Below are 23,724 nucleotides of genomic sequence, written 5' to 3' on the forward strand. Positions count from 1 at the left end.
GCCACTTGGAAAACATGACCTGAGACTGTGACAGAGCAAATTCCTTCATTCTAGGCAAAAGATCGGACTGTGAGCTCTGTTATAAACTCTGCCGTGTTTCAAGTGCCATAGTCTTACACCCCTCGAGACATTTTATAACAGTCATGTCTAACCTTTTTAAGGAAGGGTCTGATTGCCATGTGTATCTTCACTTGCGTTGACCTAGCGAACATGTATGTGCCTGTGGCATGCCTACCGGTGTGTCTGTGCTGGAAAGGGGGTGGCCATGAGTAGGTGCAAGCTGCTGGAGCAAGTCACTACCTTAATAAGCTGCTTCCAGATGGCAGCACTCTTGGGAAGGAGGAAAGCAGAGAGTGAGTCAGTCACAGGCTTGTTGAAGTGGTCTGGGAGGTCACCTTCCCCTTGGAGGAGGTACTTGAAATGAAGAGTGGTAGGTGAAATAAAGTCAAGGGAAATCCTCCCTGAAATCACTACCCCAATCATTATTATTTAGTGTTAGAAATGCCTGTGGCAGCAATTTTGAAATTGTTGAACTTAAAAATTGTTGAACTTAAAGGTTTTCTAGTCCTTCTCCAGCAGAGGCCTGTGCAGCATTGTTGTGGGTCAGTAATAAACAGGCACAGCTGAGGCAGGGGACCCAAGAGGAAAGTTCTCTCCTCTGAAGCTGCAGTGAATGGGAGGCTGCATTTCTGGGAGTGAAAACATGGGGCTGTGCCCCACGTGCGACTTGTGTCAGGTCTCCTTCAGTAGCCTTCACTCATGGGTAGCATGAGCACAACTGTATAAGAACGTTTCACTTCTTTATTAACTATAACAACTCCCCTCACCCTTTAGCTTCATCCACATTCCCTGTTGTCCAACAGCTAGCAGCCATGGCCTTACAGGTTCAGGAGCGCTGCTCCTCCCTGCCATGATGACTGTCCTGCTCACAGGAGCACCACACCAAGACCCTGAGGCAGCTGCCGTGCGAGCTCGCTCCCAACCCAGCAGCAATACAGTCGCACTGGTGTGGCATTCACCTCCCCTAGACAGTCCCACCGAGGTGAGTTCTTCATAATTATGTCTCCATAATTATTTCCTTCTCCAGTGAGGCAGGAGGGAGGCACGCGAAGCCCCACATGCCGTGGAGGAGGTGTGCATTACCTCCCACCATCGTATGCCTCACTCTTGGGTGACAGGGAGAGGGGTCAGGAAAAGGACCCAAAGGTGTGTTCCTTCAACACCTACTGCTTGACACTTGAGCCCTGTTTTTACGATGGTCAAGTGTCACAGGGGACTGAGCTGCAGGGTGAATCAAACGCTATATTTAGGAAGAACAACTGGAAGCTATGACAGGAATTCTCTTTTACACTTTGCTTCTCAACCGAGTTCCACTGCAGCCTGGAGCAGCTCTCGGTGCCGGCCAGGCTGAAAGCATCGGAGCTATTTCAGACACATTGAAAGGATCACAGTCAATATCTCAGCTGGTGGAAGAGGCTACCTCTTTCAGCATCGAAAGGAGGTGTATATACTCACTTGACGGTTTGGAACTTTTCTTATATAAGTAGATAAGTAGATAAACTTGAAGGGGTCAGTTAAAAGCTCAAAAGACTTGTGAAAACTCTGTAATAGCCGGCTGCGAGGTGACTGCAGTAGTTCTGTTTTTCTTCCTGTTTTAATGTCTTGAGCGGTGTATTCAGAGCAGATTGTTATAGTTATTGCTTCATAGTCTATGGGGATCTTAAAAGATTTAAAACAGAAAGTCATTTAAATACCTGCTGACTCATAAGAAGCATAACTGCATTAGCTTGAATGCTAATTCGAGCATGTACAGAGGTACATGCTTATTGTTTTCTATATGTTTATTGGAGCTAGTGAAATGTTACATGGGAGATTTGATGTTAAGAATGGTGCTCTTTTATTGTAAGCTTAACAGGTAACAGTGGTAGAAACAACTGCATTATACGAAATATTACAGTGTTTGCCTACAGCACGTAGTAACAGTCTGGAAGCTGCGAAGTGGGGGATTCTCTTCTATATTTGTGCTAGCTGGGTTTCACAGTGGTGTAGTTCCCGTCAAAGCCTTTTAATAAGATATTACACTGCAGTTCTGTGCCCAATACACCCTTTGTGCTTGGTGCAGGGCAGAAAGGGGCAGCTTTCAGCTGGGGTGCGTGTGTGTGTGTGTCCCTCCTCGTGTGTATCAGCTACTGTACATCTCTTGTACAGATTACAAAAGATGGCATTATGATATCAAATCGTCTTTAAAGCAAATTGAATCAGGCAGCTTATTATCTTTCTGCAGCCCTGTCAGAAATTATTTTTAGCCGATGGACAGTAGATAGGTCCTTTGTTTTTTAAAGAGTCTTTTCACAATCCGGCTTTATGTCGCTCTGCAAAAAGTAGCAGTTACTTTCACTGGGAAGTCAGGAGAGCACGGGAACTGGCAGGGGCAGCCTGGCATAAAACAGCTTTGAAATCCTGTTGCCATTGCTTCCTAAGTTTGGCTCGGCATGCAGACCATAAAAGGTAAGAGGTGAGGTGTGGGGTGGCCAAAAAAACACCGGGGCATAAAGGCTGCGTGTCTCTGTGCTTCTCTGGGTATGCACGTGGGAGATTCGGCTGGGGAGGAGACTATTTGTTTAACTTTGCAGATCTGGTTGGGATGCCAGAAATAACGCAATCAGTGCAGCACGCTGGACTTTCTGATACACCTGGTGAAAGAATACAGAAATTTATAAAATTAAGTAATCTCTTCAGTAGTAGGTGCATCTACAGTCTGGGGTTTATTTTCCTAGAGCTGATGGTCAGTATTGTTCTGGAGGAAAGCTCAGGAAAGGGAAGGAAGGGGACAGAGCTGGGTAAGATTGTCTATTTTTACTTGGTGATGTGCTGTTGTCCTGATTTCTTCAGCAGTAATGAGGACAGCACAAACTGGTAAGGAAAATCACCTCCTCCAAAAGCAGTCCTACACAATTGTATCATACGTCCATCTTTAGGAACCGGTGTCTGATTGCAGTCATTGCAAGTGCAGACTTCTAGTGAATCCAGAGCACCTCACTGAGTAGCACGATTGCTTTACTTCTTTTGATAGTAGAGATCCCAAGTAAATCCCTGCCCATTTAGCTGAAGGTGGCCAAAGAAGCACAAAACAGTGTTTTTGCAATGCAAAATATATAGAACAGTACATCTTGGCCTGAATTTCATTGAGACTATGTTTAGAAAGTAGAAACACAGTGTTTTTAAATGCTGTATATTCATTTCCTATGCTTTTGTTTCCATTTTTCATTCTGATTAGAAAAAGGAAAAGATGATAAGAAAAAAAATTAATTAAACTTTTATGTATTATAAGCCCTATCTTTCTAATAAACTGGTGGATTATTTTGCATTTGTCTTTGGAGTACAACTGCTGATTAACAGCACAATGCATCAGTATAAGCTGTGTGGCAATCCTGAGGAAATGCTTATTTCCATTCATAGCAAAGATTTTGAAGGAGTGCAATTCTTTGGCTGAAATTTTGGCTTACTGAAATCTGTGCAAGTGTTGTCATGAACTCCAATGGCCAAGATTTCATCCCATAAACTGAATCCTGGGGTTGTTCTAACTGTCACAGACTACAAAATATTGCCACAATGTAAAATTATCTGGAACGGTGCTGTTTTCATTTTGCACAGTGGGATTTTTTTTTAAATTGATTTACTTATGTAGCTGAACCAATTTAACCCTGAAGCCTATGCCCTCTGATGTTGCCTCTGATGGGGTATGTTTTGGTTGGCCAGCACTCTTAGAGCTGAGTGTGCAATCAGAGAGAGACCTCTAATGGCAAGTCACTTGCACTTTAAGTTCTGCTCTGAATTAGGTACAGATTTAAAGCTGATGTGAGAGTAGGCAAGAGCAAATCTTCCATGCAGCTCCAGGGATACAGTTTCAGACTGATATTCTGGGCTGAAGTCAACCTACAAGTGATCTATACTTTCCTCTGATACTGCTTCCACGGGACAGTTATGCTCTTTGGAATACCAAAGTCTCTGACCCACTTGTGACTTCTTGGTATATTTCTACTCTTCTTTTTTTACATCATTTATTCCTTTTCTCAGTATATTGTTTCCAGTCTCAGGTAAAATACTGTAGCCAAAAAATGTTATAATTTGGTTGTTATCAATGAATTCTCTGATGGATGTATACTTACTTACCACCTTTTAGTATTACTTTCTTATTTTGCATTAAAATAAGCTGGTTAAAATAATCAGACTTTGATAAAGGTCTAGTCCAGTTAAAGTTGTAAATCTTAGTGGAAGAGTAAAAGGCTGAGACGATATTGAAGTTAAAGGGATATTAAATTTCTTTCTTGCCTTTTTTTTTAACCTTTACAAAATCCTTTGACTTTGGTGTGTTTCTCTTTGTTATTGCATATTAATTTTGTAGCAGTCCATATCTCTACACATGCATAAAGTTATATGAAAAATTCTTCCTTTTTTGCATTAGTGCTAAGAAAAATAATAAATCTAAAACTTGGAAGAGAAATTACTTTGTGCCCTAGCAATTCTCAAAGAGAATTTATAGTATAACCATCTTGATCATTTTCAGTCTATATGTATTAAAGACTTACAATAATGTGTGAGTCAGAAAATGGTTATGTCTTCATTTATCAAAACTTTGTGGCGAGTTATGTTTTATTTGAAGGAAGGTTTAAACTTAGAGTTCTAATAATTCTGTTGTACATACCATGACAGAGATAATCATGCATTGTTTATCCTCAGATGCTTCCTTTAATTCTTGCTCATTTTACGATGCCATTAAAGGTTTGAGAGATTCCTTATCTCTACTCATTATTGTTTTTAATGTGAAAGAGAGAGCTCCATTTGTGTCTATGAAAGATTAATTGGAGAAGCTCAGGTGTTCTGCCAGAAGGAATACCTAAGCAACCCTGAAACTGAGACAGAAACAGGAGATGGGCAGGTGAAATGGACACCTGTCAAGAGGCAGCATGGGTTAAGTTCTAGTTTATCTCCCCTAGCTATCAGAATGTCAGAGCCTGTAACACTTTCCCATTTTGCTTGCAGGGATAAGACTCTGTCTTAAAAATGTCAAAGCAGCCAGCGTCACATGTCAAAGCCATTCAGGTAAGAGACAGTATTTATGTTTCTAATACAATAAAATAATAAATCTCAACCTTCATTGTTTGACAAACTGCATTTTGATCATACAAAACACTGCAGAAGTCCTAACTGGGGATTATTCTTTCAAAGTGAAAAGCTTGGTAGTTATGAAGGCACTGAAAAATGTTGACCTGAGGAGCATCTTATGATCTAAGCTGAGAAAAAAGGCAGATCAGACAGGCTGTTTGCTTACTTGCTTGCTTCTGTGTTCTTTCCAATGTTAGCTTATGTCTGTTGGTGTATCAGCTAAGTAAAACATGGTGATACTTTTGCAAAACCAATCAGCATTATGAGTAAAACTAATTCTTGCAACTATTGGATTTTCCACAGAATTTATGTGATTTTGGAATAACTGAAGGCTAAAAAGATGGTATAGCTAATTAAAGTTTTTCATTTCTGCATTTCATCAGTGAAAAAAAAAAAAACCTCCAATATTTATTTAAAAACATTTTGGAGCCAAAATGAAATGGGTGAAAAGTTGATGTTTTCATTAGAAAAAATCTTGTGTGTCACATACCTCCTCAAATGGCATATGCTCATAAGGTGAAGTTCATTGTTACATGCTTATAAAAGAAACACCTTTAGAATTATCCCAGCATCATCATAAAGTAGCTAAACTGCATCGAAGTCATGCTATCATTGATTCTTTTCTAAAAGACATATAATTAGCGAGCTGCAGAATTGTGCAGAATTTTCATGTATTCTGTAAAATGCACTTGCAGTCAACTTTTCCCATGAGTTCAGGTTCCTTTGAAAATATGTAAGAAACACAAAACAGAATTTCTGACCTACGCTCTGTTTCCCCAAGGTAATAGTGGACTGGGGCATCAAGACTAATTACCCAGTGGCTAGACAGCATTCTGAAGTGGCAAGGCAACATAAAAATGCTAATTCTGACCATCATCATCATCAAGAGTACTGGAAGAGACATTCAAGCTACCATACTAATTCAGTTGAAATTAGCAGAAGCCATTGATTTCACTCAGTTGAAATTGTTGTGCCTCATATAGAGACTATGGAAATGTTTGCGTAACTAATGAAAAATTTTAGATAATTTTTAGCTCAAAAGTTTACATTTTCCATTTAAACTCCATAGGTATGTACAACTGTTTTTAAGGAATGAATTCGGTTTACTCTTTTCCTTTAAGTAGCAACTCCTTTTTAGTTTTCTGATGACCTTCCAACTTTTAAATGTAAATAAATTCTTCTAGTTTGTCTCTTAAGAAAGGACATTAAGTGTAAGCACTAAGTTTAATATTTTAAGAAACTTCAATTTTTGCAAAGATAATTTGAATCCCAAGGAAAACTACTGCACAAACTTAAATAAATCTATCAAACATTGTGTCAAAGGTTGCTCCAGCAGGGAGATTTGCCCTGGAGTTGATACCTATCTCTCTTTGAGCACTTTGAGAACTGTAACTCAAAATGTCACATTACTTTTTTGTATTGTGATTCATATATTAGGATCCTTTGCTATCAGGTGCTAGTATAGTAGGACCAACATCTCCTGGAGAATAAACATAGTGCTACAGTGATGGAAATGTAATGCCACCTTACTGACTGAAGTATCCGATGTTGCTCCGTGTTAGAATTGGCTTCTTTCTGACTGTACTGGACATACACTAAAGGTTTCACATGCCCACAGCCACTAAATACAGACGTGAGAGCTAAGGGTGGCAGCTAGTTCCCAAGGGTAGTTTGGGGTAACAGAAGATCAGAGTCCCTAAGCTCATGCTTGGCTACCAGTAGTATAAGATCCAGAAGTTCCTAATCTGGATGCCTTTTCTCTATAAAATAAAAAGAGAGACAAACCAACAAATCTCTAAGTATCAGTTTAATCAAGACAAATTATAAATTTATATTGTATTTCATGCTTACAGATATTTTTCCTTAAGTTCATTCAGAAAGATCTTAGCAGAGTAGATGAGTACACATTTCCACTCATGAAAACTACAGTGACATCCAAAATATGGTAGACACTTCCCAGAAACAAAGAAAGATGCAAGCCCAATAAAAATCAGTGTGATTAAAAATAATAACCATATCTACAAAGTCTGTCTACAGTGATTATAATTTACAGTTTCAGGAGTGTGGAACAAAAAATGTGCTATTACCAGATGGGGAAGTGGGCAAGGAAGAGGTCGCTAAGACTTGTATCTCCATCCCAACAGCCACATGGCAAGAGCCCTGAAGAGGATTTAAAAAACACAACAGCACACTTGTGCTGATCACAGCACAACACAGTCCTTGCAGAGCCGCACTGGCATACAGGACTTAGTCTATCACTCACCCATAACACAGCTGCTTATCCACAGGAATGGACTGGCCTTGGATTAAGAGGGAGATTTATGGCTCAGGATTCTGGTATCTCTGGTCAGGAACTGCTAGGAAATTAGGCACACTTTAATTTTGTACTAGAAATATATATTTTAATTTATTGTGTGTTATAGTATGGGGTGTTACCAGATCCAGACAGTGTTAAACTATGTTTTAAAGGCTACTTGTTTTACCAAGTTAGTATTTCATGTCTTGTCCAAACTCAGAAGTGAACGCACTTTGCAGATAAAATAGTTCAAACCGCTGTAGTGTGACACAGAGCACTCTGAAAATGCTGAAGCAGAGCAAAGAATGGCTTATTTAATTTAATTAGCAGTCTGGCACTTCGTTCATTTTTATTCCTGAACCATTTTTAGTCACAGTAGGAAATGCAAGGACCAGAATTAGGGTTTTGTGGTCAGCCTCAGGTAACAGTGGGAGGCTGACTTCTGCTTTATTGACTCCAAGGGGAATGGATGCCTGAGTTCAAAACAAGCACCAGGAGGAACGATCTGTCTTGGGAATAGTTCTGATATTTCAGCTCTGCAAACCTGTATGGCCACGTTCTCTGTAAAGCACTAAACTGTTTCCTATTCCAAAAAAAGCAGCTGACTGGAGATACCAGCGCCTGGCTGGGGAGATGCTTAAAATTAAAAAGAGCAGAGCGGGTTTTTTTTCCACTCATAAATGAAATAATGGGTTAAGTACTGTGAGGCTGAAAATGCCTTGTCTCCTGGGAACTTAATAAGTGCAGCTGAAAGGTTTTGCAATATATAAACTAAAGCTCAGTGAAAAAGCATATGAAATGAATGCCCAGTTGTCTATAAAATACACAGCTCTACAGACATCTGCCAGCCCCACTGAAGGGGTAACATCACCATGCATAAATAAAAGTGAAAAAAAAAATAAAAAAAAAAACGAAAGGTGTTTATTTTTTGGCAAATGGATTGTTAATTTGTTTGATGCTGGATTGCTGCTGCCAGAACATTTGTTGGTACTATGAAGAGTGGGCTGTGTTCCTGTGGCTACCCAACCTGGGGCATGATCTGCAGGGCCAGGATTTGAGCAGAAGGAGGGGATTGTTCATCTTCATTTTGTGCAAATCAGTCAGATGGTAAATGACAATAAAGCAGGTTGCTGTTTGAAGGTTCTCTGTTTACTCTCAGCAGTATTACCGATTCACCCGCTGGTTTTACAAGTGGGAGTCATGATATTTTGATGACATTTCCTATGAGCAGCTTCTCTTCTGAGATCACGAGATAAGAATAGGTATAATTTGTGCATTTAGTTGATCACACCATTTGACTTTTAAAATAAGCCAGGCTGGGTCACATGAGGAAACAGATACAATTTAGCTGTTCTTCCATAGGCAATGTTTTCTGCTCTCACCATGGGAGTATTGTGATGATGCCATAAGTGCTCAGAAACCACAATAATGTCTGTACCCTCGTTGCACCCCTTTGGAGTTTTGCCACTGACCATTGTGCATCTCTCTATCAGTTGCTGTTATATGCATCCTCATTTCCTATTCACAGGCTAATATTAACATCCCAATGGGAGCATTTCGACCTGGTGCAGGCCACCCTCATAAAAGAAAAGAACTAACACCTGAAGAAGTGGACGAGGTAAGAAAAGGGGGGGTTTGATTTTTATTTTTAAAGGAATCCCTACCATTGATGTAAGAAAGCCTTTAAATCAACCTTAGAGCACTACCTACCGATCTTAGGTACCACAGCTGACATACAGTGATCATTTATGGGAGTAAGTGGCCATTTATCAATGACTTCTTATATATACCATTCTGTTTTTGATGCTGAGGCCTCTATAGGAACTGTTTCAAGGGTATGTAGTTCTACCTAAGCAATAAGATGATATCTGCTCTCAGGATTTCATGAACAGTATTTATCTAGACTGGAATTGGTGAAATACAGCAGGAAAAGCTATAGGAAGGCTTTGGAAGGGTCTATTACTACCTGCTGCCCTGTGGTGTAATTTATTGTTTCAGCTTGTCAATATTGGACAGGTTTTCAAACCCAACATTTGGAGACCTTTTGAGATTATTTATCAAGAAGTAGAGATTGAGTATGAAGACTATACATTTGCAAATTAAAACCAGAAATTGTGAACCTGCAGAAGGGTGAAAATACTTCCTGAGAGATTAAATTATGTGCTCCGATGCCAGTAGTTTATAGGGAGTATTTAACATTGAGTTTTGAATGTGGAGTTAAATTTATGCTTTAGTCAACATTGATCACAGATATCATGTTTCTGGATGATATTAAAGCATCTTATCTACTAAGAACTTCCATAACAAATAAGAACTAAAACCAACAGTGAAGAAACAGGAATAGTGCAAATAAGAAAAAGACATAAGATGATGCTTATGGCTTCTTAGACAGGTGGCTTAGTCTGGCTGCATAATCCCCATTTCAAAACTGGTCTTGCTGGGCCAGATCTGCTGATGCTCCTTGGAGCCAAGGGCAGGAGAAGCTCAGATCGACCCATTCAACCAGGCTGGCTCTGGCTCTTCTGGAGGACTCTTCTGGGCGGAATCTGAGCCATGCTCTGGGTGAAGCAGGGCTGCTGTGGTTAGAGGGAGCCTTGAGCAGAGCCCCGAGGGCCAGAAAGGAGGGAACTAGCCACTTCACTCCAGGCACACAGTGACAGTGCTGGTGGTGCAACCCTAAACTAGAAACAGTCAGGTTTGCTTTGGACAAATCATCAGCTTCTTCCAACCTGGTACAGGCACTTACCAGTGACGGTTTTTGGCTGCATAATAGCTAATTCTTCCTTTTCAATCTAAATCAGACAGGTTTGTTTTCTGAATTTCAACATATTTGATATAAATAGTGCTCTGCTTACAGGGAATTACTCTGAAGAAAACAAACTCAGCCCAATTTAACTCCTTTTGAAGAAGATTTAAAAGAAAACAAAACAAAACAGAACGTGACCTTAAACACATACTGTTCCCCTGAAAGAAATCAAGCCACATTCTCTCTGCAGTAATTAAACTGGTGAAGGAATGCATGTTATTAAGCAGAAATTAATGTTTGAGTGAATTCTGGTGGTATTTGAGAAATAAAATAAATTACAAGTGCTGATAATTAGATTTGGTTGGGTAATTGAATATTGCTTTGTTTTACAATTATGTGAACGCTATCCATGAGACAGATATTATGGAATAAAAGTTCTTGGTCCCAGTTATATAGCCAATATTCAACCAAACCAGTGGGAGCAGAGACTACAGAGACAGATCTTCTCATATTAATAGAATAAAAATGCTACCGCCTTGTTAAGCTTTGAGATAAAGCTTGTGAGTCCTTAAAGCAGCCTTAGACTAATACACCTTTTGCTAACAGTCCTTAGCATTCTTCTCCATATTTTAAAACCCTGGCAAAAGAGATGAGGGATATATGGCTCTTACTCAATGGGTTGGTGTGGTCAGAGGGGACTGCATATTTCTGAAGGTCAAAGGAGAGGACATGTTAACATGCAAAAGAAATGGGAGGTAGGAATTTGAGAATATAACTTTTCTTCAGTCAGAGCATTTCCATGCATGTATTTGTTAACTCTTGTCATACATCTAAATCAATCTGCAGACTTCCTTCAATAAAACTGAAGGCCGAGGTCTGATCTCAGCAGTTCCTTGTGCACAGAGTGAGTGATCTAGGGAGAGATGCAGTCATAAATAGCACACACCTGAGATTGGGATAGAAAACGAACGTGGATTTATGGAGTGCAAAATCTCCAAAACATCATCAAAGCTTGCACTGTTTGTTCTATGAGAAGGAATGCTACAGCAAAGGACTTGAAAAAGTCTTTTTAACATGGTGTCTGCTATGTACTAGTAAGAACTGTGTTCTTTTTAGGATGGTTTAGGATTGTTTTGTTTTGTTTTTAGCAAGCTGTGCAGGAAAACTGTAAATGGAAACAAAACAAGCTCATGACACCTCTGACTACTGATACAATTTCGTGCATCCGTCTAAACACCTTTTGTGTCAGTCTAATTATTCTCGTGTTGTGCTTTGCTACCATTCCCAGATGTCAGATCATTAAGCTAGATAACAGTATGTGTGGTGGCTGGGGCAGGACTCCTGACTGGGATCTTAAATTATCAAAACAGAAACAATAGTACAATGGTGTTAATTAATAGTAGCTTGTATTAACTAACATCATATTAGCTAAAAAGTGGGAAAAGATAATATAAACTTAATAAGCCAAGCAGCATAACTGTTGCTGCAGTTTTCTTTTATATGTTATCTATAGAAAGTTCTGAAAGATCAGATAAGAAGAAACTGTCGGTTTTCTAAAATTCTTTGTTTATTTGCTACTTGACATTGTAAAAGTCTGCTTCCTTATTACTATGTAGTCCTTTAGTCAATAGCAAAAAGGGTTTTTACTGACCAATAATAATTGACAGATAACTTGGAAATTTTAAAAATGAATTTAAATATTACGAACAGACTGATCACAGGCTAATAAATCTAAATACTAAATTAACTCCAAACTTCAAAAAGCCTATCCCAAGAGGACATTCACAGAGTAAATAAAATAAAATAAAATAAAATAATTGTGAAATTACTGGCAGTTAAATATTCATTCACCTCTAATTCAACATGACTCCCCCTGTATGTTAGCTGTACAAAATACAGAATAGATTGGCTAGACCTTAAACTCCCTACTAGAAAACTACTCCTTCAAAACATTGCTCAGTGTAGGACAGAAATAGTCTAAAATATATGCTCTACCTCACCTAGGAGCAATAGTACATCAGAGGAAGTACCAAGGGGTGAAAAACTGTGGTCCATCAGGAAATTAGCTGAGATGCTTGCTGTTGTGTTAAGTGCTGTTATTTTTACAGTGTCAGCAAAATAGCCATTAGGGACTACCTTAATTGAAATATAGTGACAATTTTTTTTCTGTTTTTACCAATGAGGTTAAGAAAAATTAAACATAAACTCAAGCTGAGCTTGGATGGAGCTTCTGGGGTCCATAACCTACTGTAGCTGGTCTCCAGAGCTGGGGAAATGTGTGATGTTTTTTCTCCCCATTTGGCTAGCACCTATGAGGCTGTAAGAAATTGGATAATAAAAATGGTTCTTCAGCTTTTTTTTTTTTTTCTCTAAAAAATGAAAGATCTGGCAGCTGTCTTTAATACATCACTCAGTTAATTTTATGCTAACAATCTGACACTGTAAATTCTTACCCATTTACGAAAAGATCCATATTCCTCTACACCGAGCACCTTCTAAATATTTTTGTAAAGTGTTTAGATATTCAAGACAACAACCAACAGAATTATCCATCTCTTCTTGCCCCCCTCCCCTCAGAGGTTTCCATTGTGATTGAATTTAGTATAAAAACATCCTTTTCTGTTTCTCAAATAACTGACCTATGCTCATGCTCAAGAGCTTTCTATTGCAGCAGCAAGGTCACTGATATCCTTTCGTGCAGAGTGTTCCTGCTACAGAGGAGGAGAAAGAAAAGAAACATCTCCCAGGAGCTAAGAAACTTCCAGGTCCTGCTGTCAACTTATCAGAGATTCAGAACATAAAGAGTGAGCTGAAATTTGTCCCCAGAGCTGAACAGTAGTTGGAACAAGCAGGTGAGTAAGAGAGGTTCTTTGCATCGCTCTAGGAAAAGCAGGCTGGTCCAGAAACATTTTTATGTCAAAAGATGTCTTTTCAAAAATTAAAAAGGACCTGGAATCACATTCCATCTTTCAAAGATAAAATATAATGTGTAGAAGAGATCTCACAATCCTTGTAATTCTGCTTTATTTCAAAAAAGGAGCATGCAGGCGACTGTATCTGATGATACATGGCACCCATTAACCTACCTAACAAAAAGTGTATTTGGCTATTATATTGAAGCCAGCTAACAAATACCATTTTACCATCTTCTTGCTTCACAAGCACAAGTTCCAGTTCTACTGAATACAGAACTTGTATTTCAGTGCACTAACTACAGATAAATATATTACAATGCAAATAATTTTATTCCAGTGAGGGACAAGTAGGTCAGTATTTTTAAAAAGTTGCTTTAGAACACTAGAGATTGGATATTATTTTATTTCTGTAATTCAAAGCTAACATAGTAATGACTCTATGCATTTGATCACACAAATGCACCCAGTACTACTTGTGGCACCCAAGGACGTGCAACATATCTTTGAAGATCACCTCTCTCAACCTGCTAGCTACACTTTTGATGCAACCCAAGATAAAGCTGGCTTTCTGGACTCCAAGCATACCTTGTTCATGTTGAGCTTTTTGTCCACCAGAACCCCAAGCCCAACTCCACAGAGCTTCTCTCTATCCATTTGTCATCCAGCCTGTAATCATGTTTGGGATTGCCCTGACCCAAGCGCAGGGCCTTGCATGTTAACACCAATTTCAGAATTATTTTAATCTGATTTCAGTCAAGGCCAATAAACCTCTGTTGTTTGACATTCTGAGCCATAAAATAATTAATAATATTTTCCATCCATGAAATTATCATTTTATTTTCTTTGAAAAGCCTGAGTCAGTAAAGATGCAGTTATAATGAAAGTTCAGCTGTATAGAGAAGTTTCAATACAAAACAAAACAAACAAAAAAAGAAACACAAACAACTACAGTAAGAAAAAGATATTTGTGTCACAGAGTAGTCATCTGAATTGCCAGTTGTGCCTGACACAAGTCCTTTTTATCATGAAGAGAGACAGAGGAGCTAAGCTGAGTAAAAGAACATCGTCTGGAATTTACTGCACAGAAACATTAAAGAAGAGAAAATAAAAAGCAGTGCAAAAGGATTCTGTGAACACAGAAGTGCTGCGGTCCAGGAATCTTGAAAGAAATGGCATATAATCTGAGTGAATTGTCCCAATACACACTGTACGTTAATTTATTTTTTATGTGCAGCATAAATATGCCATTTAGAAGGAAAATATATATTTTTTTTCTCATTTTTAACCAGCTCTGCCATAATGTGCATGTTATTTTTGAAGCACAACAGAATCTTTCTCTTCAGGAAACTTGGGAAAAGGAAAATTAACATTTTGTAAAATCTAACATTGTAGTCATCGCACTAAAGCAGTGCCCAGAGAAATATGAGTTTTTAATGTGAGGCTTTAAAGATTTTTTTTAATTTATTTTTTCTTTTTGTGTAGGAGATATTTAGATAGAAATTTTACCCCATAGTTAGTCTCAGGTGATTGCTATTTTCAATGTTTAAAATTATTATTTTATAATTAGCTTACTGAGAGTCTGACAAAAACATTTAGGGCACATGCAGAGATTCACTGTAAAGAAAAGATTTCTACAGGAAGATCAGCAAAGTGAAAGTGAAAGCTATGAGGTCATTATGAAGTCATTTCTGTCTCTGTCCTTCTTGTGATGTTGTATTTGATTATCAGGTCCCAACGCTGACACAGATGGGATGGCTGATCACATCATTCATGGAAAGGGCAGAAAGGAGCAAAGGGTGAGGGGACTCTGAAATACAGGAGGGTGGCAAGAGGGAATGGTTGTGTGAAATAACATTGTCCAGCTGGGAACAGGAGGTGGTCAGAGGTTACACACATTCAGCCATTAAGAGTAAGTGCGTGTGATTGATTGGAGGTGTCTCCCCCAGGAGATAAACAGTGGAGTGTTTCTGATTCCAAATATTCCTGCAATGATGCTAAACATGATCACCATTTACCTATTTATCTGGCTAATGTGAGAAATCATGGAGAAGATGGTTCTCGAACGTATTGAGGCGCACCTGGGGGACAAAGCAGTCATTGGTCCCAGCCAGCATGGGTTTGTGAAGGGTAGGTCCTGCCTAACTAACCTGATTTCCTTTTATGATAAGATCACCCGTATGGTAGACCAAGGGAAACCAGCTGATGTGATTTTTTTGGACTTCAGCAAGGCTTTTGACACGGTTTCCCATAGGATCCTACTGGACAAAATGTCCACCATACAGCTAAATAAAAACATCATACGATGGGTGAGCAATTGGCTAACGGGCAGGGCCCAAAGGGTTATGGTGAATGGGGCTGCGTCAGGCTGGCGGGCGGTCACCAGTGGGGTCCCTCAAGGCTCCATTTTAGGGCCAGTACTTTTCAATATTTTTATAAACGATCTGGATGTAGGAATAGAAGGCATTTTGAGCAAGTTTGCTGATGACACCAAACTTGGAGGAGTTGTGGACTCGAATGAGGGTGGAAAGGCCTTGCAGAGGGATCTGGATAGGTTGGAGAGCTGGGCGATCGCCAACCGCATGAAGTTCAATAAGAGCAAGTGCCGGGTCCTGCACCTGGGACGGGGAAACCCTGGCTGCACGTACAGACTGGGCGATGAGACGCTGGAGAGCAGCCTAGAAGAGAGGGATCTGGGGGTCGTGGTAGACAACAAGTTGAATATGAGCCGGCAGTGTGCCCTGGCAGCCAGGAGGGCCAACCGTGTCCTGGGGTGCATCAAGCACGGCATCGCTAGTAGGTCAAGGGAGGTGATTGTCCCGCTCTACTCTGCGCTGGTGCGGCCTCACCTCGAGTACTGTGTGCAGTTCTGGGCACCACAGTATAAAAAGGACATGAAACTGTTGGAGAGTGTCCAGAGGAGGGCTACGAAGATGGTGAAAGGCCTGGAGGGGAAGACGTACGAGGAACGGCTGAGGGCACTGGGCCTGTTCAGCCTGGAGAAGAGGAGGCTAAGGGGAGACCTCATCGCAGTCTACAACTTCCTCGTAAGGGGGTGTCGAGAGGCAGGAGACCTTTTCTCCATTAACACCAGCGACAGGACCCGCGGGAACGGGGTTAAGCTGAGGCAGGGGAAGTTTAGGCTGGACATCAGGAAGGGGTTCTTCACAGAGAGAGTGGTTGCACACTGGAACAGGCTCCCCAGGGAAGTGGTCACTGCACCGAGCCTGACTGAATTTAAGAAGAGATTGGACTGTGCACTTAGTCACATGGTCTGAACTTGGGTAGACCTGTGCGGTGTCAAGAGTTGGACTTGATGATCCTTAAGGGTCCCTTCCAACTCAGGATATTCTATGATTCTATGATTCTATAAATACTGCTTTCTAGATTTTGGGTAGTACAGTCACAGATCACATCTGAAAACTTAATTTCTAGAAGATTTTCAGACACGGTACTCACTAGAGACTAGGAGTTCAGCTTTAGTTGCAGTGCAGGACTAAGCATATGCATGAATTCTACATAAAATCGAAATGTAAATCAATCACTTGCCATATCCAGCAGCCTGGAAAGGTACTAAATCTAAGGACTGTCTCCCATAGAGGATGTTCATCAGTTCTGTTGTTTTAGACATGGCCTGCAGCCTTATATAAAATGTGGTGTAGTCAGTGAGTTGTTTTATGACTGTCCATTCCAAGCCAGTGAAGATAATCTTTTTTTGCAACAAATCCGTACTCACATCTGCCTGATATGTCACTTCATGTCCAGGAAGGGGTTACTGACCATCCTCTAAATGTGATACTCTCTAAAGAATGCTACATTGACTGGTCAATAGAATATGTCTGTGCTGAGTGCATACTGATAAATGAGTACATTCTTTGGAGTTCATTGTTTGGAAATGAATTATCTCTCACATCAGTACAATAAACTCCTCAGCTATTCACAGTCGAGGGATTTCCCTTTGTTGGTATTTTTTATGTTTCTCATGGTATGCTGTAGGTACCCACTGAAACTGATGGAATAACTCCAAATTCTCTAGATAATTTCCATTATGCTGTGATTCTATAATAAAATATCATAAAAGTATCAAAAATATAAAAATGTCAAAAATATTAAAGGCTTTATAACTACAGCAATTATTTTTAACACTTCCTTTTAGTATTATCATTTGCCAATGGATAGTTTCAGTAAATTGCAAGTCATCATGGCCAATTTTGTTTAAATGTTGATCCATGTTTTCCTGCTTGGTTTTAGCGTGCAAGCCCATCAGCAAAAATAAAAAATGAATAACAGTATGTTGGTCCATTATTTACAAATCTACTCCTGCATAATTTGTAGTTTAGAGTAAAGAGTAACTTCTGTTAAATATTTTTGGTTTTTCTCTTTCACCACATTAGGGAATATCGAGAGACTTATTAAGATCATAGTTGTGAGTCTAACAGTTTGTGGGAGGGATATAATTAGTAAAATGTCGTAAAGCTGGATCCAGTGAAGGTCATAAAGTGCTTATCAGTTAAGATATTCCTGTAGTCATCCCTTACTGCTGGTCTATCATCTATAATTAACTCATTAGCATATTCTGCTTTGTTGTAATGATTTTTTTTTCTTCACGGAGCTGTAGACGATGAGTTTGATAGAGTCAGTTTTAGTATACAAATGAGTTGTGATTCATTTTCATTTTCTCTATCTACATTTTTTTTCTGCTCCCTTTGTACATGCACATTTCTACATGCATAAGAATGAAACGTACACAAAATAAAATAGCAACACAATATCACACACTAATCAGCTAAGTATATGTCCTCTTGAGAAGCCATTGTAGGAAGCATTTAATTTAACAAAAGGAGCCTGCTATGGCTGTGATTTGTTACCAATTGTTGCGATACCTTATGTGTATCACCACTAGCATGGTGATTGCACAAGAAAATAATGAGTGAGCAAAAATTGTCATTTCTCCTAAGTATAGTTTATATTAATTGCATCCACTTAGTACTGGAACTCATAGAATATTTGGATTCTTTCAATATCCTTTACTCTGGCATTGTCTTCTGGACATGTTTGGAGAAAGCTCTCATTTCAATCCCAATTACAAACGTACTCAGAATTTGGTCAGACAAGGCTGTTGAGCTATGCTTGGGCTGTTGCCCACTAACAGGGTGCATGTCTTGTTCACGGTATGAGAAACAGCCAGTACTTACAGGTAAGCCCTGGTCTTTACCTGGAATTCTCCTGAGCAGAACTGCTCAACAAATGTTAGTTCTGTTGTCAGCATGGGAGTTGTGTTTTGAGGGCATCAGAACAAACAGCTCCCCAGGTCAGCTTAGACTTGCAGCATTACCTCCTTTACAGCATATTGGGAATCCTGTCTCACAAAAAAAGAGGAGTCTTGTCAGCAGAGCAACCTCTGAAATTGGCATCACTTGGAGAAAAAAGAGAGAGGAAGGGAAAACAACAGAAGTCCCTTAGAGGATAGAGCTCTTATATCCATACTAAAAGATGTTCTTTGGTGTCACTATTAATTACGTGCAAAAAACGTCAATTACCCTGGTCTAAAAATACACATTATAATTTTGCCCACTGAGTACTGTGGATGTTAATAACAGTTTCATGCTATGTACTGCTTTTAAACTGCATCTCACTTGAATGGTAGCCATCTACCTCTCCTTATGTCACTGTTTTGATACACTTTTCAATGATTGCGTCTCATTCCTGTGCTCAGGTAGACCAGAAGATCATGGCTAAGCTGCTGTACAGTAACAAGCAAAGTTACGGATGTTTTCTCCAAGTAAACATATCCAGTGTCTCACTAGTAGAGGACCTCAGACATACTGTAAGCTCTTGGAACAACCCCACGATTTTAAGAAATTGTGTTCATGTGATTAAGCCTAATTAGCCAAAGCTTGTGTGAGAAATGGAAATTCATCCAGAGGGTGTTGGGAAGTTCCAATCAGAAGGAGTTCAGATCTCCTTCCTTACCACAAGTGGGAACAACAGGGTGAAGAGAAAGAATCTGTTTGCAAGAAAATGTGCCAGCCTCTCTCTGTCAAAGTCAGAGAAGGCTTGGAGGGGGATCTCATCACTGTCCGTAAATACCGGAAGGGAGGGTGCAAAGAGGTCAGAGCCAGGCTCTTCAGTGGTGGAATTTCCAGATTAGGAGTGCTTGGGGATTTAATGGCCAGTCATCAATTTTGCCAGGCAACTTTCCATTTATAAAATTTTCTTAAGAAACTAAGTTTCCAAGTTTTTATTTTATTTTATTTTATTTTATTTTATTTTATTTTATTTTATTTTATTTTTATTTTTATTTTCTCCCCTGAGTCTACTTATGTCATCCTTCTGGACTTTAAAACAAAAGAGCTAGAAATTTCTGTTAAAAGAGAAAACTGGGATCCCCAGTGACATGAGAAGAGCCTTTGGAATCATGTTATCTCCTCAAGAAAAAAGAAAAAAAAAAAAAAGAGAGAGAGAGAGAGAGAAAGGAAGAGTTATGTTTTATTTCCCAGAATTTCTGCGTTTAAAAGTAAGGATTTAGGTCACTGTCTCTAACATGGCCTGCAGATGTCCATTATGAACTGAGGGCCTCTTTTCTACAACTGCTGAAATGCTGCAGTAAGCCCCAGCATGTGGTTCCCTGGGCCTTTGCAGATCAAGGAGAGTTTGCCTTCACATTCACTTGTTAAATGATGGAAGTGAGCAGGTAAACGGGCTGGAGAGACTGCTTTCTAAATGCCTATCAGGGCTTAAAGGTATGCATTTGGAGACTGATTTTAGTGAGTAAAGAGCAGGGAATGTTCTTCTGAACAGCAAATGCTTCCCTGTGAAGTAGTTACACAGAAAAAAAAATATGTATTTTGTGGTTTTGAAAAGTAACTAATAACTTCAAAACAAACCCCGTAGAATCAGAAAACATTTTGCTCCAAAGCAAGCTACAAAAATTGATTTTTTTTCCAAAACATTAAATATGCAAAACAAGTATATTTCTTTTCCAAGCTATGTCTTCAAACACGGCGTTTTTATTACTGGAAGAGACAAGCACAAAGTAGTAACTCAAAGTGCTCTCATTTTTCCCAGGAGCCCGAGTGTGACAGAAAGCCTCTATTAATTTTTACAACATGATCGTGTTATTTACTACTCTGCCATTGCCATATTCAGGGCTCACTCAGAGAGTTTGCAGACATGTAGAGGTCAACAGGCCTCAACAAATACACAGAAGAAATTTCTTCATTGAGCCTCTCACTTTGACACATTAATGCTCTTAAAGTAACAAAATACCTCCCACACTGGCAATCTGGTCTCACAAATCTCTTTTCCTTTCTCGGATGAGAACCATCAGTCTTCAGGGTGGGAGAAAGGTCCAAGTATTTGGTTGGAAAGCTGAAATTAATTTTTTTTTCAATGAGTCTCTGCTGTCAGTACTTGCTTTTGTGTGATCCCTCTGTTGATCAGTTAGCCCTGAACTTCTGCTGTCACACTCCCTTGTAGATAATCCCGTTTCCATCAGTGCTGCTCCTGACAGATTTTGTAAGAACTAAACTTTTCAGTGAATTCCCGAGTTGGACACTGTTGCTGGCTCCACACTCCTAAAATGAAACTTAAAAAGGCAGGAAGCTCCCTGAAGTTATCAGATATTGAGAGACTGGTGAAGATGGGTTACAGTCAGTAGGCTTTTTTTCTTGCTTCTCTCTGCTATATGTAGTAAGAGATAGTATGAATTAATCACAAAATTAAAAAATAAGTACGACTGGCATGTATTCTACTTGGAAATCTTAGAAATCCCTAAGGCCTTTGGCCTCAATTTGGGTTATTGGAGAACAGACCTAGTATTTGGAGTACGCCCTCTGACTTAGGTGGAGCTTACCCTGAAGCACACACACAGGAGACCACGCAGAGCTAATGAGGAACCACGGGTGTTAGAAACCATTTGGACAGCAGGAAAGAGATGGTACTGAACACTATGAATGAGTGAGATGAAGGCAATGCTCTTTCTCTGCGCCTAGAAACTGTCCTGCCAGCTTTCAGTATGTGTGGAGCCCTCAGACATTGTGATGACAGGTGTCATCCGGAACTCAAAATAACAAATAATTCCAGTCACTCACCTTACGGGTTAAAACTGGGCACTAGGGTGCCCCGTCAGAGTAAAAGGGCCTCCGTCAGAGTAAAAGGGCTAACTGCTTTTGAATACTTGAAGTGCAACTTCCTACATTATTAACAGCTCAGCTGGTTTTATCAGACCTACATAAATTGTAGCCAATTAAGCTGACAGTATGATCTGAAACATCATGGCTCTGATGTGATAATCAAATGAATTTTCTCCCCCTAAATTTAGTGCCTCATCATTTTGTTTTATAGCTTTTATTCGTTTCATTTGATAAGAGACTACCTAATTATGTTTTCACAGCCTTGTGCTCAAGAACCACATAAATTACTGCATCACCGTGCTTTGGAATTTTTGGCATCTCATTCAGGATTTTGGCTCAATATTGCATGAGCCTTGTCATCTGCGTTGGGGAGCAGAACATCTACAAGTGCCTTATTTTGAAAAAATACAGCTTTTTAGTGTCAAGGCTATCTCAATTCCACACTCGGATGCAAATTCCTTCTGAGAAAAAATAGCATCGTATAATGGCAGCAAGAGGTAGAGCTCACCATGACAGTAATTCTAACCTCTGTTGGCTATTGGGCAGCACTACTGAGGAAATATTATTCTGCAGATTATTCTGTAGATATCTGGTTTTTGCTCTCCCTATCTGCTCTGGTTTTAACCACCTAATTCCCCCTTGACCTGCTGCAGCAGTCTGAAATACAATGTATTTCCATGCACTAGGAGAACAAACTACACAACATAAATAAACATTTCCTATGAGTCATACTTTATTTCTCGCATTTGATTTGCTGCAGCTTGTAGCTACTTGAAATGAAACTTTGCTGAACTAACCTCTACTTAAACTTGGGAACAAGTATAAACTCGGGGATTTTGTCTCTCCATTTAGTGGTTAAATTAGTGTGGCTGTGCTTGTTTCTTGCACAAATGGCTGAGCTCCATAAAGGGATATGAATTCAATAAAAGCAGAATAAAACCCTCAGACTTGGTGCTCAGACCTCACGCCCCCACTTTGGTAGAGTTGTCATAGCATTGCTTTTAATTTAATAATGCAGTTATTCAATTGGTTAAAAAAATAAATCGAGTCCTTCATCTATTAGTTCTCCTGGGTCTTTGTTCCTGTTTGCTGCCTCAGAGCAAACTCTGTCTTGAAATTGCTGTTCCTCCTGCACGGCCTTACAGAGCCTTTCACCATACAGAAATGTAATCTTGGCATGAACAATTGCTGCGACTGAATGCACTTAGGGAAGAAGTGGGCAGTAGCTGTACAGGGCAATAGCCTTGCTTGCTCACAAATGAACCCAGGGAGAAGCAGGCTAACTGGCCCATGTCAGCTGCTGTATGAGTGCATTTTGACAGCAGTGTAGCAGTAGTACTGGCGTACACAAGCAGATGGCAAAATTGCTTTTGCTGAGGAAACATCAAAGAACAAAAAGCTTCCCCCAAGCCAAACTGCTCTTGTTCTAAGGGAAGGACGTGATGACAGTAGCTAGATGGTGTTATTTCAAGGCTCTGAAAGGTACAGCCTTTGTGTATGAGACAAAACCAACACAAAGTGTGTGCTGAAATGGAAGATAATACAAATCTGAAGACTTGAAACTGAACATTTGAGCTTAGATAGGGAGAACACAGGGAAAAGCAAGCCTCTATTTGTTTCTGTGTTTGCAAATCATGCTGTTCTTGAGAGCAGAACCCTTCCAAAAGACTGTCAAATACTGGGATAGAGTATGTCCTCTGTTGTACAGAGCATCTACTTAAGGATCTCAGATCTTACACTTCTGTATTTCTACATTTCCTTGATTTTGTGGTTTTGTCTGAAAATAGTTGAATTGATCTGTTTCTTCAGGGTTTGAATAGAAGCTTTTTTTTTTTTTTTTGGGGGGGGTGGGGAGAGAGAAATCTTCCTCTCTTGTCCTTAAGACAAGAAAGGCTTTCCCTTTGAAGACAAGGGGCATATTTGCAGGTTTTTGTTGTTGTTGTTGTTTGTTTGTTTGTTTTTCAACTCACTTTGCTGAAAATAGAGTTAATTTGGATGGGTGTACCTCACATATTTCTTTTAAAGTTTAAGCCCATCATTCAAAAAGTACCAAATTAGGCAATGACATAGATTTTATAGAATTATAGAACCATTTGTAATCCTTTCTTATATTCTCTATATTTCTCTATATTCTTTTCTTATTTTACTTCTGTGCTAAATGCATGTCTTGGATTTCGTTTTAGATGTTTGAACAATTATTTCAGGGGCAAATCAGTTGCCTGCCAACTTACTGCAGTTAAACGCATTAGTAAACAACACCTGAATCGCTGTTGAGCATGCAACCTCGGTGAGGATGTACATGTTCAGCTTCATGTGTGCAGTGTATGAGGCTGAACTTGGCCAAACAGCACTGCTCAGTTGCTTGTCAGCTTGCTGAGCTGCAGGGTGACATGATCACATGTCCAAGTGTGAAGTCATTTGCAGTTTGGTTGAAATTAAAGAAATCTGTTTCCCTAAGGCAAGATGAGA

General features: G+C 39.5%; 1 protein-coding gene across 6 annotated transcripts in view; it reads left to right on the forward strand.

Moving 5' to 3' along the window:
• The first annotated feature begins 1,341 nt into the window (after nt 1–1,341).
• Nucleotides 1,342–23,724, forward strand: part of SMPX (small muscle protein X-linked) — a 41,829-nt gene continuing 19,446 nt past the window's right edge. Inside the window, exons 1-5 of one of the 6 annotated variants that reach the window (XM_068687603.1) lie at nt 1,342–1,501; nt 5,044–5,103; nt 8,991–9,080; nt 12,910–13,060; nt 21,516–22,317. In XM_068687603.1, the coding sequence (XP_068543704.1) occupies nt 5,065–5,103; nt 8,991–9,080; nt 12,910–13,047 (267 nt within the window). In that variant the 5' untranslated portion in view covers nt 1,342–1,501; nt 5,044–5,064 and the 3' untranslated portion in view covers nt 13,048–13,060; nt 21,516–22,317. Of the gene's footprint in view, nt 1,522–2,416; nt 2,509–3,885; nt 4,031–5,043; nt 5,104–8,990; nt 9,081–12,909; nt 13,061–13,590; nt 13,905–21,515; nt 22,318–23,724 lie in introns of those variants that run through there. The other 5 variants (XM_068687613.1, XM_068687585.1, XM_068687593.1 and 2 more) reach the window with 5 other exon arrangements.

This window comes from Anas acuta, chromosome 1 (genome assembly GCF_963932015.1).
Source record: "Anas acuta chromosome 1, bAnaAcu1.1, whole genome shotgun sequence".
Lineage (NCBI taxonomy): Eukaryota > Metazoa > Chordata > Aves > Anseriformes > Anatidae > Anas > Anas acuta.